This window comes from Pholcus phalangioides, unplaced genomic scaffold (genome assembly GCF_987345545.1).
Source record: "Pholcus phalangioides strain wild (caught in Gottingen) unplaced genomic scaffold, Ppha-v1.0 ptg000172l_1, whole genome shotgun sequence".
NCBI classification, from domain to species: Eukaryota; Metazoa; Arthropoda; class Arachnida; order Araneae; family Pholcidae; genus Pholcus; species Pholcus phalangioides.
In genome coordinates this window covers 4,129,028-4,143,788 of record NW_028301637.1, presented here as the reverse complement: position 1 = coordinate 4,143,788, position 14,761 = coordinate 4,129,028, and the positions used below count along the sequence as shown (strand labels likewise).

The following is a 14,761-nucleotide window of genomic DNA, read 5'->3' as shown; positions in this document are numbered from 1 at the left end:
TATTCAATCATTACACTTCACTCACTTTACTTCTGAAATAAAGATGACAGCACTGAAAGATTTGGCACAACACTATATATGCACTCAGACGGTTAGGTACACGCACTCACACTTCCGTCACAACTCACTCGGTAGTAAATTGTTCATGGCGATAGACCGGGGTTGTGCTCGGTTTTGAAAGAAACAAATGCAGTACTTTCTTAAGGTCAACTTCTTGAAAAACTTTATTTGTATTGTTGAATCTCATAAAATAATTATATTTAATAAGTTTGTATTTTGGCATGAAAGGGGGAAGGGCCTCTCAGACAGGCAATCGCCCCTTCTGGCTATCCCTTATAGATACGTCCCCGATTGCGTCGTCGCCTTTGAGGACGCCAACGAAGGTTCCATGAATTCATCTATGATCAACCGAGAAAATACCAATTTCATCATCTACTTGCCAGACACACCGCTAGGTGGCGCTACAAATTATACATTGATCGCGTCCACGTGCGTCGCGTCGGAAGTTTGGAGTTTGTATAGCTCTAGGAATTTGCATCTGCGAGACCGTGTAAGAAATCCGTATTGGCTGCCATCGTACAGTGACGTCACGGAACAACATCTTAACCGACCTCACTACCATCTCACTTAACCTGTAAACATTTCCTCGCGACGCTTGAACAGTCCTAGATTAGCCATAAATCCCTTGGACGCCATTCGACATCGGAATAATACTCTTCCAGTTTGGCACACTACCATCATGGCTTGCGAAGATTTCGGTGACCTCAAGTTCACGGACAACCTCAAAGGTACCTACAGCATCATGTGGACACTGCAGGAGTTCTGCAAGCTCCAGGGCCGGGTCGGCTACGTGTACAAGAGCCGGGTGTTCTATCTGGGCCGCAATGGTTCGATGACTTGCCGGATGGCCATCTATCCCTGGGGCAATGACGGCGGCAACTCTGGCTTCATATGCTGCGCGCTCCTGTGCAACAAGAGAGGCACCCGTCTCTCGTCGTCGTTCGACCTCCTCAACCGAGAGGGCGAGAAAATACCCTTCCATCCGAAGTCTTACGAATCCGAGGCCAATCACGGCAACTACTGCTACCGGATGATAGACCACTCCGACCTGATGATGAGTATACCATGCAGTTACCCCGTGGTCATCGTCCATGGTGGGTACTCGACAGCTCTGGTAGTCCCTGTCAATTCCCTAGAAATCCGGACCCAGGCCAAAATGCCGCCGAAAGACTACACTCTCTGGTACGAAAGCGGCAAGGACGCCGATGCTGTGATCGCCGTCCACGGCCAGGAGATACCAGTCCATTCCATGGTCCTGTTCGATCGCTCCAGGGTCTTCTCGAACGCATTCAGCCTGCATCCAACCAAAAAAAAGCGGATATTAGAGATTACCAAGTTCAAGCCGGACATCGTGAAGCTGTTCCTGCGGTTCCTGTATTGCGGCACCGTCCGGATCGATGACGTGGACACAGCCTGCGAGCTCATCCGGGCCGGACACGAGTACAGTCTGGACGACCTGAAAAAGACCTGCGCCCAATACTTGTGCGCCAACACGGACGACCGGAACGTCATCGGTCTCCTGGTCTTGGCAGACATCAACGACGCTGCTGAACTGAAACGCCATGCGCTGGAGTACATCGCCAACTGCAAGAAGGAGATCGACTTGAAGAGACATGAAGCTGATTTGGTCGCGAGGCCGAAATTGATGTTCGACATGCTGTACAAGACCCGAGATGCCTTGTCGAACCTACACTTGCTTAAAAAACTTGGCAAATTGTTTTCGGATCGCTTTTGAATCCAGATCTGACCAAGACGTCGATCAGTGTGTGATCGAAAATCAAGGTTTTTTAGTACATTAATGTTTTAGATAATTCAATGATTTAATGATTTCACATGTTCAGATTTCTTTTAGCATGGCGTCCGATGTTTAAATTGGACGTTTGATGACGTGAAATAAATTTTCATGCAATGTTTTAACTTTACGAGAATGTTTACTTCAATGTTGGTCATGTTGAGAATTGAGCTAATGCCGGATTTTAAAGTTTAACGTCACCATTTCTATTTTAAATTTTAGGCCTGATCATCGCGCATGCGCGTCAAGTATGTCAACGTGCAACAGTATTAATTCAACAATAAGCGATTTCCCGCCGCACGGATCCCAAAATTGAAATATGTATCTGGATAGCTCGAACTAGTTGTGATATCCCCCTCATAACTTCAGCCATGGTGAGAGTGGTCTCAAGAACATCGTGAGGGAGGGAGGGTACCCGACTAGAAATGATTACTTACAAAGTCGTGCTATATCTCAAATCTTTTGAGATCACTAAACTCCGGGCAGTGCCCACGAGTTAAGACTGGCCATGGTTTCAGAATTTTGATGAAATTTGTGTTTTTTTTGTTTCCCTGGTAAAATTTGCTTTTTATAGCAAAAACATTTAGCATTTTTGATCCGAGGGGTCCCAACGTTTAGTAAAATCCTTGAAAATTTCGTTTAGCTGCAAAAACAAAACCGATTTTTTCAAATACAGTCTAAGCCCGTTTTAACGAATACTGTTATTGCGAAAATCTCGTTATAACGAACACTTTTCAAATCCCCCCCCCCCAAATAAGTTTACATAGAAACGATGCTTGGTAACCTGGAATTACTTTATAACGAAATTTCGTTATAACGAAGTGATTCTTCCGGTCTCTTAGCGTTCGTTATAACAGGATTCGACTGTAATTGTAATAAAATGTATTTTTAAAATGAGGTAAAAATCTTGAATGACTTTGGGGTGGGGGCGCTGGGTTACCGGTAGAGGGGCCTCGTACTGGATTCGATACCGGAACGTGTAATTCGAATGCTTTTCACTTGACACAACCTAATGTGTGTCAGCTAGTTATTATCATATATTAAAGTATTACGTCAGCATCGAAGGGGGATATGACTGATGCTTACGTCATCAACCAAACTTTATAAAAGTATGAAATATTCTTAATGGTATCTTACTCGTGACAAGAAAAACGTTTCCGCTGTTTTTTTTAGGCACCTGAACTACATTATACCTATTGGTAAGTTTTCTTGAGTGACTTTGGTGATCTCTAATGGCCGTATTCACAGACAGTTTAAACCACAATCGCAGATTAAAGGATTAGCGATCAACACGGATTGGTTAAAATCCGAAGTTTAACCAATCCATTGCGATCTGCGATTGCAGTTTAAACTGTTGGGGAATACGGTCGTAAATGTTGCGCGGATCCTTTAAGGGCGGTATTCACCGACATGGTTTAAGCTATAGTCACAATTTTTTGATAAGACATCGACACGGATTGGTTAAATTCAGTGTTTTAACCAATCTATGTTGATCTCTTATCCAAAAATTGTAACTACAGGTTTAAACCATGTCGGTGAATACGGTCCTCAGTGATCTAAAAATATCTCGGGCCGCTTAATTGCTAGGGAACTACCACGCGTCAGTTAGTGAGGCCCCAGACTGGCTTTATCTCGGGCTTCCGCTGTCTCAAATTCTGCAACAGAAAAGAAAGATTCATCCAGGGCCCTTAAAATGAAACCTGTAAACATGAGGCCCGCGACTTGGAAGCTCGTCGGTCACCCCGCTCCCAGCTGCGAGTGCAATGAAAATTTTTTATTTGTATTCGTTTTATCATCGAATAAAATCCTGGCCCACCCACACAACTACCGGTGACCGATTTCGCAAATTTTATGGGGGGCCCCCTACTGGATATATCTTGGGCTTCCGCTATCGCAATTTTTTCAACGTTAAAGCAGCAAGAAAACAATGAGATCCATATCAAGGGCCCCTGGAAATGAAAACTTTTCACTTCCCTATGAAGGTATACGTGCGATCCCCCCCCCCCCTGTACCCGGACTCTGTGTGTTAGGAGCACTGGTATTATATTTATATTATATATACATACCTCTCGGCATGACCCTGATAGGGGCCGGAACGATACTTATCACTTTTTGATTTTTCACATAAATTAACCACACAGGGGGCCCTGAAAAGCTGGTTTGGGGGTTCGCCATCTAAATTCCAGCCTAGGGGCCCTGCTGTAGGATGAGGGAGCCTCTCGGTACATGCACATAACATGGTCAAATGGGTCCCCATGGTGCTGTTCCAGATCACTCAAGTTGCCCGCGATACGTTTCCAATCCAATTAAGTGGCCCACGCTCTCCTAAAGGTTGATCACCCTTTACCGTATGATATTAAAGGGATATTTATCAAATCTTAATTTATCACGTAAATAAAGGGCAACAAAATTAAAATTTCGAAAGAAAATACCTTTGTGTTTTTATAATCGATTTCTGTAAATTTCAATGCTATTTGAAGGGTAAGAACTCAGAATTTCTCTAAGAAATTCATTGCGTCCCACCCTTTAAGTCATATATGGTAAACCCTTGACCCGCGGACCAAATGTGGCCCTGAAGGCTATCTGATGTGACTTGCCCCCCTCAAACCTAATTTTGTAAAAATGAACTAAACGCCACATTTACAAATCGCTTAAATGACCAGTGGCAAAATTCCAGAGCATTTAAGTGGCTCGTGGCACATTTTCAGATCACGGAGGTAGGTCCCAAAGATCACTTTCACATTCGAAGATCACCTAAGTAACCCGCGACACAGTTACAGAACACTCAAACGATCCGTGGCTCATTTAGAGATCCCTTGAGTGACATGTGGCGCAGTTTTAGAGCTTTTAAGCGGCCCCCCAGTGCGGTTCTACATATTTCTCAAGTTACCCGTGGAACATTCCCAAATTAGGGGCAGTTCAAGTATTACGTCATCATCGATGGGGGGGGGGGTTTCCGATTTTCTGACTTTTGATGGGAAGGGGGGTTTGGATAATGCTTACGTCATCAACCACCCTTTATGAAAATATGAGTTGGATTCCGAGGGGCAGAGCTGATGACGAAATTTTGCTGACAAGGAGGGGGGGGAGGGGTCAGCGTTATGCAAGAGGGGGGGGGGTCAAAAATGGCTAAAAATTTGCTTACGTAATACTTGAACGGCCCCTTACTTAAGTGATCCGTGGCATAATTAAGAATCACTTGAGTGATGCGTGGCACAGTTCCAGAGCACTTAAGCGCAAACATCAGTGAAGAAAAAAAATACCGTTATAAAATCGTCAGAATTTAAGTGGAGAGGGTGACGAAATCATGTTCTCCCCTCCTCATTAAAGTCGTAGTCACTACCTTGGATGAAATTGTCGTTAACGATAAATAATATTGATAACAAAACACAGAACAAGAGGAAAAAATACTGCTCACTGTACTTGGTCATAGGTTGAGTGTGAATTTTGGCATACACCGTTCTCATCGGAAATGTGGAACGAGTGGTCAAAGTAAGAGGAAGGGTGAATATTACCTCGCACCCGGTCCAGTGTGCCAAACCAGCACCAGCTATAGTGAACATGAACAAAAACTATTTATTCTTAAGCTTCAACAGAGTGAAACAAGACGAACTGAGGCTTCAAACAAATAAGAACACAACGCGAAACCACAGTCATCACTTCCCCTCTGATGAAAGAGAGCACAAACCGATATCGTGGCCTCGGAGGAGCGAAAAATTCAAACTTGAGCAAAAACACGAAAGTGAAAGAACGGTCAGTTTTTAGCAATTGACCATTTTGTTTTGCTGGAGCATGCTAAATGTTTGCTTGTCATGGGATGTTACATGACCAAACACTGATTAGAGCAAATGCGTGCTATTACTAGGGGAGGGAATATTGACATTTTCGGTGAACTCACCATCATTCTACTGGTCACTCGTGGGAAATTTCCCTTACGCTTTTCTTTCAACATTAAACAAAAGAATAATTGGAAGAAAAAAAAACGCAGGTCAATGTCAATGCCTTTCTGGAGACCTTCTTCCGGGAATGATCATTTCTATACATTGAATCGATGTAATTGTGGATTACAGAAATGTATCACTATAACTGTTTTTCATTGCATATTGTCACCTCAACTAATTGTCAAGGGATCCTAAACTTTGATGATCGACTGATTGTTGACAGAGGTACGGTATCAGAGGCCGCAACCAGATGCTTGGTCAGCCGGGGCAAACACGCATTAAGAGAAGGGCCCCCTTTTAATGTTGGGGAGAAGTTAAGGATGAAATATTTTTGCCCCCTGTGGTCCGGTGCCCGGTTCACCAGAACTCCCAAGTTCCTCTCTGGTTATAGCCCTACTCAGAATAGTTGAAAAAGAAACACCCCTTTAAAGCACTGAATAGCTAATCAGCAAAGTCGACAGCTTACCGCAACGCCCTTGACAAAGGTTGAGAGACTTTGGGAAACACTGATATCCAGTATTTCGGTTCTTCTCTTGAGTTGGACTCGATGTCCAACTATTATCTGCTTTGCTCAGATGTGCAAAACAAAACTTTTTCAAAAAAAAGTGAGGAAAGTTACGTTTTTTTTCTTCAAATCTTCAGAAGAGAACAATATGAGAATACCCAGGATTTAAGCAGCGGTGATGAAATGCGAATTACAGTTATTTAAGCAATTTATAATATTGTTTTGAAAAATTTAATGTTGTGGCTAATTTCTCTCAAGAATTATTATTATATAACAAACAAAATGCAATTGAAACCATTGAATTTTTGTGATATTTTCTGTGAGGTCTATGGGAGGGGGGTCATTTTCAAAGAAGTTTCAATTGTACGATTTTCACCCTTATACGACGTTTTGACGTGGCCCCTTGAAGTTGTGTAAACGAGGTTCCATTTGTGGTAACGAATCTGTATCATGGGAGAATCTGTTGGGGGCACAGAATGCAAAGGAACAATTTCATGCTTCCGAATCTCTGAAGGAAGACCCTCATAAAAATCCTCAGGTAGGTCTCTCTTGAGAGTTTTGGGAATACCAATTCCCAGGAAGTCATTTTGACTGTTGTTGTCTGAAGGACTTGTGTGCGAGAATAGGAAGAAAGAAAGAAAAGAGCCAACAAGAATATTGTTTGTCTTCTACTGGTCGATTATCCAATATTTTCTCTGAATTATTTTAGAGTACCCGTTCTCAACAGAAATAAAAAATTGCTTCAGGTGAAACAGTAACAAAATTTTCAAGCTACCAGGGTTCCGGAATTTTGTGGTTCCGTCCCTTTTGATTCAGCGGAACCCCAAAAAAGCTCTCATGGAATCCTAGGGTTCCGCGGAACACCGGTTGGAAAACCCTGCTCTAGGGGACTTATCAATAGGTAGAATGTTAGATCAAGTGCCCAATAACTATCGAATCCCCCTCGTCATCAACGATCAGCAAATCGGAAACCTTCTTCCCCCCCCCCCCCCCCCATCGATGCTGACGTACTACTTGAATGACCACTTAAAAACTGCTCGTTTCTTTTTTTCCTGAACTACCTGTACTTGCTTTGTAAAGTTACCAGAAAATTTCCTGCCATCCAGTTCCAACTCTTCATACCTATTCCGAAGGATCCACTACTGTGCCGCTGTGGTGGTCATAGTCACGAACTCGCATACCGATTTCTGTGGTTCCCAACTTCGAGGTGCGAATTCCCGCTGATCTCCCAATTAAAAAGCCTCGCCACAGAGAGCAACAGGTCTACAGTGGTACAAGAAAATTTTTAAAAAGCAATACAATATAAACATGTTGGGGTGCCCGAGAAGGTCTGCCCATTCTTAAAATAAGGCGTCCTCGCCTTTGGGGACGCCAACACGAAGGTTCCATGAATTCATCTATCATCAACCGAGAAAATACCAATTTCATGTGTCTTGCCAGACACACCGCTAGATGGCACTACAAATTATAAATTGATTGCGTCCACGTGCGTCGCGTCGGAAGTTTGGAATTTGTATAGCTCTAGGAATTTGCATCTGCAAGCCCGTGTAAGAAATCCGTATTGGCTGCCATCGTACAGTGACGTCACAGAACTACATCTTCACTGCCCTCACCACCATCTCACTTAACGTGTAAAAATTTCCTCGCGACGCTTGAACAGTCCTAGATTAGCCATATATCCCTTTGACGCCATTCGACATCAGAATAATACAATTCCAGTTTGGCACACTACAATCATGGCTTGCGAAGATTACGGTGACCTCCGGTTCACGGACAACGACAAGGGTACTTACGGCATCATGTGGACACTGCACGACTTCTGCAAGCTCCAGGGCCGGGTCGGCTACGTGTACAAGAGCCGATGGTTCAATCTGGGCCACAATGGTTCGACCCCTTGCCGGATGGCCATCTATCCCTGGGGCAATGACGGCGGCAACTCTGGCTTCATATGCTGCGCGCTCCTGTGCAACAAGAGAGGCACCCGTCTCTCGTCGTCGTTCGCCCTCCTCAACGGAGAGGGCGAGAAAATACCCATCCATCCGAAGTCCTACGAATTCCAGGCCAATCACGGCAACTACTGCTACCGGATGATCGACCACGCCGACCTGATGAGTCTACCCTGCAGTTACCCCGTGGTCGTCGTCCATGGTGGGTACTCAACGGCTTCGATGGTCCGTGTGAATTTCCAAGATATCCGGACCCATCGCGAAATGCCGCCGAAAGAATACGCTCTCTGGTACGAAAGCGGCAAGGACACCGATGCGGTGATTGCTGTCGACGGTCAGGAGATACCAGTCCATTCAATGGTCTTGTCCGATCGCTCCAGCTTCTTCTCGGACGTATTCAGCCTGCATCCAACCAAAGAACGGCTGAGGTACGAGATCACCAATTTCAAGTTGGATATTGTGAAGCTGTTCCTGCAGTTCCTGTATTACGGCACCGTCCGGGTCGGCGACGTGTACACCGCCTTCAAGCTCGTCCGGGCCGGACAGGCGTACAGGATGTACGACCTGAAGAAGGCCAGCGCCCAATATTTGAGCTCCAACATGGACGACCAGAACGTCGTCAGTCTCCTGGTCCTGGCGGATGTCACCGACGCTGCTGAACTGAAACTCCATGCGCTGGACTACATCACCGACTGCGAGAAGGAGATTGACTTGAAGAGACATGAAGCTGATTTGGTCGTCAGGCCACGGTTGATGTTCGACATGCTGTGCTTGACCCGAGATGCCTTAACGAACCTCAAAAAAATGACAAATTGATTTCGACGTGCTTTTGACTCTAGATCTGACCTAGACGTCTATGTTGTCCCGCAACATGGCGTCAGTAATCGAAAATCATGATTTTTTTAGTACATTAATGTTTTAGATAATTCAGTGATTTTATGATTTCGCATGTTCAGTTTTTTTCTTTTAACATGGCGTCCGATTTTTAAATTGGACGTTTGATGACGTGAAATAAATTTTCATGCAATGTTTTAACATTACGAGAATGCTTACTTCAATGTTGATCATGAGAAATCTTTAAGCTAATGCCGGATTTTAATGTTTTTAACGTCACCATTTCGATTTTAAATTTTAGGCCTGATCATCACGCATGCGCGTCGAGTATGTTGCACGATCAGTTTTTCAGCAATATGGGATTTCCCACCGTATGGATCCAAAAATTGAAATATGTATCTGGATATCTCTAATTAGTTGCGATCACTCCCTCAGTGCTTGCTTTGCCCAAAGCCCCTCCCTTCTAGTGAAGGTTTTAATTTAACTTCAGCCATGGTGAGTGGTCTCTAGAACATCGGGGGGAGAGTACCTGACTAGAAATTTATTGCTTGCAAATTCGCGTGCTATATCTCATCTTTACGAGATCTCAATCACGAAACCCCGGGTAGTGCCCATGAGTTACGACTGTTCTGGCCATGGTTTCAAGGAATTTTCATGAAATTTATTAGTTTTTTTGTGATGAATTTTCTTTTTAAAGCAACATTTAGCATTTTTAATCCGAGGCGTCCCAACGATTTGTAAAATCCGTGAAAATTTCGTTTGACAGTGAAAACAATGAACCGATTTTCAAATATTGCAATAAAATCTATGAGAAAATTCTTGAATGACTTTGGGTTTTTTGGGGGAGCTGGGTGTTACCGGTAGAGGCCCCCGTACCGTTTTATCTGGATTCGATACCGGAACGTGTAATTCGAATGCTTTTCACTTGAAGCTAAATGTGTCGGCTAATAATTATTTAATGAGTCAATGTATTACGTCAGCATATCCGGGGGGGGGGGAGATATGAAATGCTTGCGTCATCAACCACCCTTTATATTCTTAATGGCATCTTAATCGTTGTACCAGAAAACGAGAAAAAACTTGCTATTTTTTTAGGCACCTAAACTACATTCTCCCTATTGAAAAGTTCTCTATAGAGTCACTTTGGTGATCTCTAAATGTTCCGCGGATCCTTCAAGTTATTTACAAATGTGTCTCGGGCCGCTTAAGTGCTACGGAACTGCCGCGCGTCATTCAAGTGATTTGTACTTGTCCGCGGATAACTTAATTAATCTGGGAATGTGAATGTGCCGCGGGCAATTTGAGGGATGTAGAACAGAACTGGGGGGGGAGGGGGGGGCCCGCTCAAGTGCTTCAAAACTGTGGCACGTCCCTCAAGGGATCAAATGTGTTACGGACTGCTTAAGGGGTCTCGCTACTCTTTAGACTTGAAAAAGTCGAATTTCCAAAAAAGATTTAAATTGATTGCAAATGAAAAACTAAAAATTTCGTGTTAATCGGTTAATTTGTTCTTTAGTAATTAAAGAAATAATGAATTATAGTGTAAACGAATACAGGAAAGAAACACTTTTCACGCGGTTTTCTCAGATTGCAGTTTTTGAGCTCATCCGTAAAATTTAAAGAAAACTACTGACCCAAAAATTCTGAATTTTTTTCACAGAAAAGTTTAGTAGATATGTGTTAGAGTAAAATAGACCTCGGATTTTTAGCAATCGACAATGGGAAGTATTTTTAGAAAAAAGTTGAATTTTTAGATTTTTGAAATTTTTATATATTCTTTCAAACTTTAAAAAATTTTCGTAAAATTTTAACGAATGGCCAGATATATCAAAGTCCGAGGCCTATTTTGCTAACACATATCTGCTAAACTTTGCTGTAAAAAATTTTTTGATACAGTTGTTTTCTTTAAATCTTACGGATGAGCTCAAAAACTGCAATCTGAGGAAACCGCGTTCAAAGTGTTTCTTTCCTGTATTCGTTTACACCATAATTCATTATTTCTTTAATTAATAAAGAACAAATTAGCCATTTTAGTATTTCAATTGAAATAGTAGTGAAACTCCTTGAGGGCCGTATTCACCGACATGGTTTAAACTACAGTCACAATTTTTTGATGATAGATCGACACGGTTGGTTAAATTCAGGGTTTTAACCAATCGATGTTGATCTCTTATCCAAAAATTGTAACTACAGGTTTAAACCATGTCGGTGAATACGGCCCTAAGAGTGTTCTGGAACTGTATCGGGGGTCACTTAAGCGATCTGTAAACTTGCCGCTTAGTTCATTCTTACTAAATTAGGTTTGAAGTGGGGCGGGCCACGCATTTAGCCGTAGCGGGTGGGCCGCAAGGAATTTCTTTAAAATAAATTTTGAGTTCTTAGCGTTCTAAAATAGCATTGAGATTGATTATAAGAACATATAAAGGTATTTTCTTCTCCGCAATTTAATATTTTATTTTTACATTTTTTGCATTCTCTGGAGGAAATACCTCCCCACGTACGTCTCTGATCCCAATATAAGGTGGGGGAAGTGCTGACGAAAATTTGCTGACAAGAGGGGAGGAGGTCAAAAATGGCTAAAAATTTGCTGACGTAATACAGTCCCTAATTATAATTTTAATAATCAATTGCAATTTAAAATACTTCGAACAGTAAAAGCCTATTTTTACTGCATAATGATCATAATTCATTAACAATTAACTGGTCGTATACTATCACCAGTGCCCGGATGTTTTTGATGGCATTTGCATTTTTCAATACTTTTTTCACTTTTAAGGCATTTTTTCAGGTTTCAGGGGTTTTTTTGGATATTTTTCACTTGAAATTATTTTCAAAAATTAAAAAGTGCATTAACTTTTTTCATCCCTTAACCCGTATCTTCCTTCATAGATGACAAACTTTATGTAGAAAATTAATGCCAATTTTTTCCATAAAAATTTAAGTATTCATTAAAAATTCGCACTTAAACAAATGAAATTGAATTCAAGAAATTCTGATCGGGACATTGAGATTAATTAATTCCCCCTTCCCCCCCCCCACCCTTGTCAGCAAAATTTCGTGATCAGCTCTGCCCCCCGAATCCTATCACCGTATTGGTGGGATCAGAGACGTGTGCTCCCCCCCCCCGCCCCCGACGATCAAAAATTTATTTTTTTAATGCAAAAAATATATTTTTTAAATTGAAATTTCGGAAGAAAATACTTTTATGTTATTTTAATCATTTTCTGTTAATTTCAATGTTATTTGAAGGCTATGAACTCATAATTTATCTTTAATAAATTCATTGCGACCCAACCTCTAAGTCATATAATGATAAATCGCATAAAGGCCCGCGGACCAAATATGGCCCTGGGGGTTATCTGACGCGGCCTGCCCTCAAAACTAATTTTGTAAAAATGAACAAACGGCACATTTACAGATCACTTAAGTGCTCTGTGACACATTTAGAGATCCCTTGAGTGACATGTGACGTAGCTTTAGTGCATTTAAGTGGGCCCCCAGTGCGGTTCTACATCACTCAAGTTACCCGCGGCACATTCTCAGATTATTTAAGTGATCCGCGGCGTATAATTACGGATCGCTTGAGTGATTGCGTGGCACATTTCCAGATCACTTGGATCAGCGGAACATTTAGAGATCACTAAAATGGTTCTGTTGGGCACTTATCAATAGGGGGGGGGGGTATTACTTCAAGTGCCCACAGACTATCGGAAGGTTTTTGGCGCACCGAGTATGATGCCATTAAGAATATTTCATATTTTCATAAAGGGTGGTTGATGACGTAAGCATTATCCAAACCCCCCCCCCATCGATGCTGACGTAATACTTGAATGGCCCCTAAGATCTCCCGCTCCAAATATCCTGAGCAAAATCTGTTGATATTAAGAGAAGTTTATCCTGTCTTTCAGGGCCGTCATTTCAACTTTTTCCAGGGAGGGGGGGGCAAAGAGCATGTACTAAAGGTACGCATATATATATTTGTATAGATATATATACCATTTGTAGTGGTGTATTTTCAAAAGCCAGGCCCCCCCCCCCCAAATGACGGGCCTGCTGTCTTTTCAGGAATTTGATGTGAAACCTGTGATTTATCATGGTGTTATCAAAATATAACACCAAGATATTTACTCAGACAATATATCTTGGTGTTATTTTGGATAAAAAGCTCAGTTTCAAAGCTCACATTCGTGAGGCGAAAGTTCGAGCCGCTAAGGCTGCAGGACTTCTAAACAAAGACTGTTTACACAGGCTCTGCACTTAGCCTCAAAAACAAAACCATTATGTACGAGTCAGTCATTAGACCAATTATGTGCTATGCAGCACCCATGCTTTTCCACAGCGAAACCCTCTGTCATCAAACAATTACAAGTGCAGCAAAATAAAATACTTCGGCGATATACCGGGACACGATGGTATATCAGATACCTTGACCATAATGAAGGATTTGACCATTGAAACCGTACATTGAAACACTGTGTATAGGATATTTCAATAGGGCTCAAACATCAGAATATGAGAACATAAGAGACATCTCACCTTATCCTGCGGGAGAGATGAAGACGCAAGAACATATTGGCCTGATATGGATCAGTGAATTGGTTTAGTTTTGTAAAAAGTGTAAATACAGTCGAATCCCGTTATAACGAACTCCAAGAGACCGGAGAAATCACTCCGTTAAAACGAAATTTCGTTATAAAGGAATTCCAAGTCTTTGCATTGTTCCTACAAACTTATCTGGGGGATTAGAAGAAGTGTTGGTTAAAACGAGATTTTCACTATAACGGCATTCGTTAAAACGGGATTCGACTGTAGTTCTAATTCCCTCTTCACTGATTGGCGGCATAGTGTTGCATATATACTGAACGCCTACCCATATTTATCGCATTTAATCTTGTATCAACATGTAATCATATATATTGTATTTAATCACGCAATTCATTAGAATGAATTGATATATTTGCTCTCTGTTGTAACCTTTTTTGGGTTTAAATATTTGCTGAGATACTTGACGGTTAGATTTTGTAATTGCATATGAAATGAAGCATATTTTGATGCTTCACCTCCTTCGGACATAGCTCTACAAATTCCCAATTTCTGGGATAAGTAAGCCCCACAACTCATTGAACTTTTTCTAATATGATCTCAATGTATTTGACTTACACTGACTCTCTGAGTACAGCACATAAGTGCATTTATAATGCAATGGCTCTGTTTATTTTACATACATATTTAGTATTCGGTTAAATTGACTACTACTACTAAACCACACACGTGTATACCTCTGCGGAACTTTCTGATGATAATCAATACTGAGAGTTGTAAAATTTGAGGGAAAAAAACCAAATTCTTTTGTTTACTAATGCTCAAAATATCCAGGTTTTGCAGATTATAGCCTCTGAAATTGACTAATAAACTTAAAACTATGTTAAAATATGCATTTACGACGGGAAAAGTTCAAAAAAATGCATTTTTGCAACAAAAAAAATTGAAAATGGGCAAAAAATGGCATTTTTATGGAATTTTTGCCTGAACTCCCGAGCTCTAATGATAATAGTTCGTTGCAGTAACTGGGATTTCAGTACCGGCTACTTGATGCAAGAATTCTCTCTCTCTCTTTTCAAGTGCAAAATATCGGTTTTGTGTATGTGTGTGTGCGCAAGTGATCGTTTTTCATGTTGAAATA

At 41.7% G+C, this 14,761-nt stretch overlaps 2 protein-coding genes across 2 annotated transcripts; both read left to right on the top strand.

Annotated features, from left to right (window-relative positions):
* Positions 1-739: 739 nt before the first annotated feature.
* On the top strand, positions 740-1,795 carry LOC149063585 (speckle-type POZ protein-like). Its single transcript, XM_089255701.1, has one exon. It carries the CDS (start codon positions 740-742, stop codon positions 1,793-1,795), a length of 1,056 nt encoding a protein of 351 aa, XP_089111827.1.
* Positions 1,796-8,034: 6,239 nt separating this feature from the next.
* LOC149063584 (speckle-type POZ protein B-like) lies at positions 8,035-9,060 on the top strand. The gene has a single exon (XM_089255699.1). It carries the CDS (start codon positions 8,035-8,037, stop codon positions 9,058-9,060), a length of 1,026 nt encoding a protein of 341 aa, XP_089111825.1.
* The last annotated feature ends 5,701 nt before the right edge of the window (positions 9,061-14,761 follow it).

Bases quoted from the DNA above. Each gene is read 5' to 3' on its own strand.
- LOC149063585 (XM_089255701.1), top strand. From the start codon at position 740: ATGGCTTGCGAAGATTTCGGTGACCTCAAGTTCACGGACAACCTCAAA.
- LOC149063584 (XM_089255699.1), top strand. From the start codon at position 8,035: ATGGCTTGCGAAGATTACGGTGACCTCCGGTTCACGGACAACGACAAG.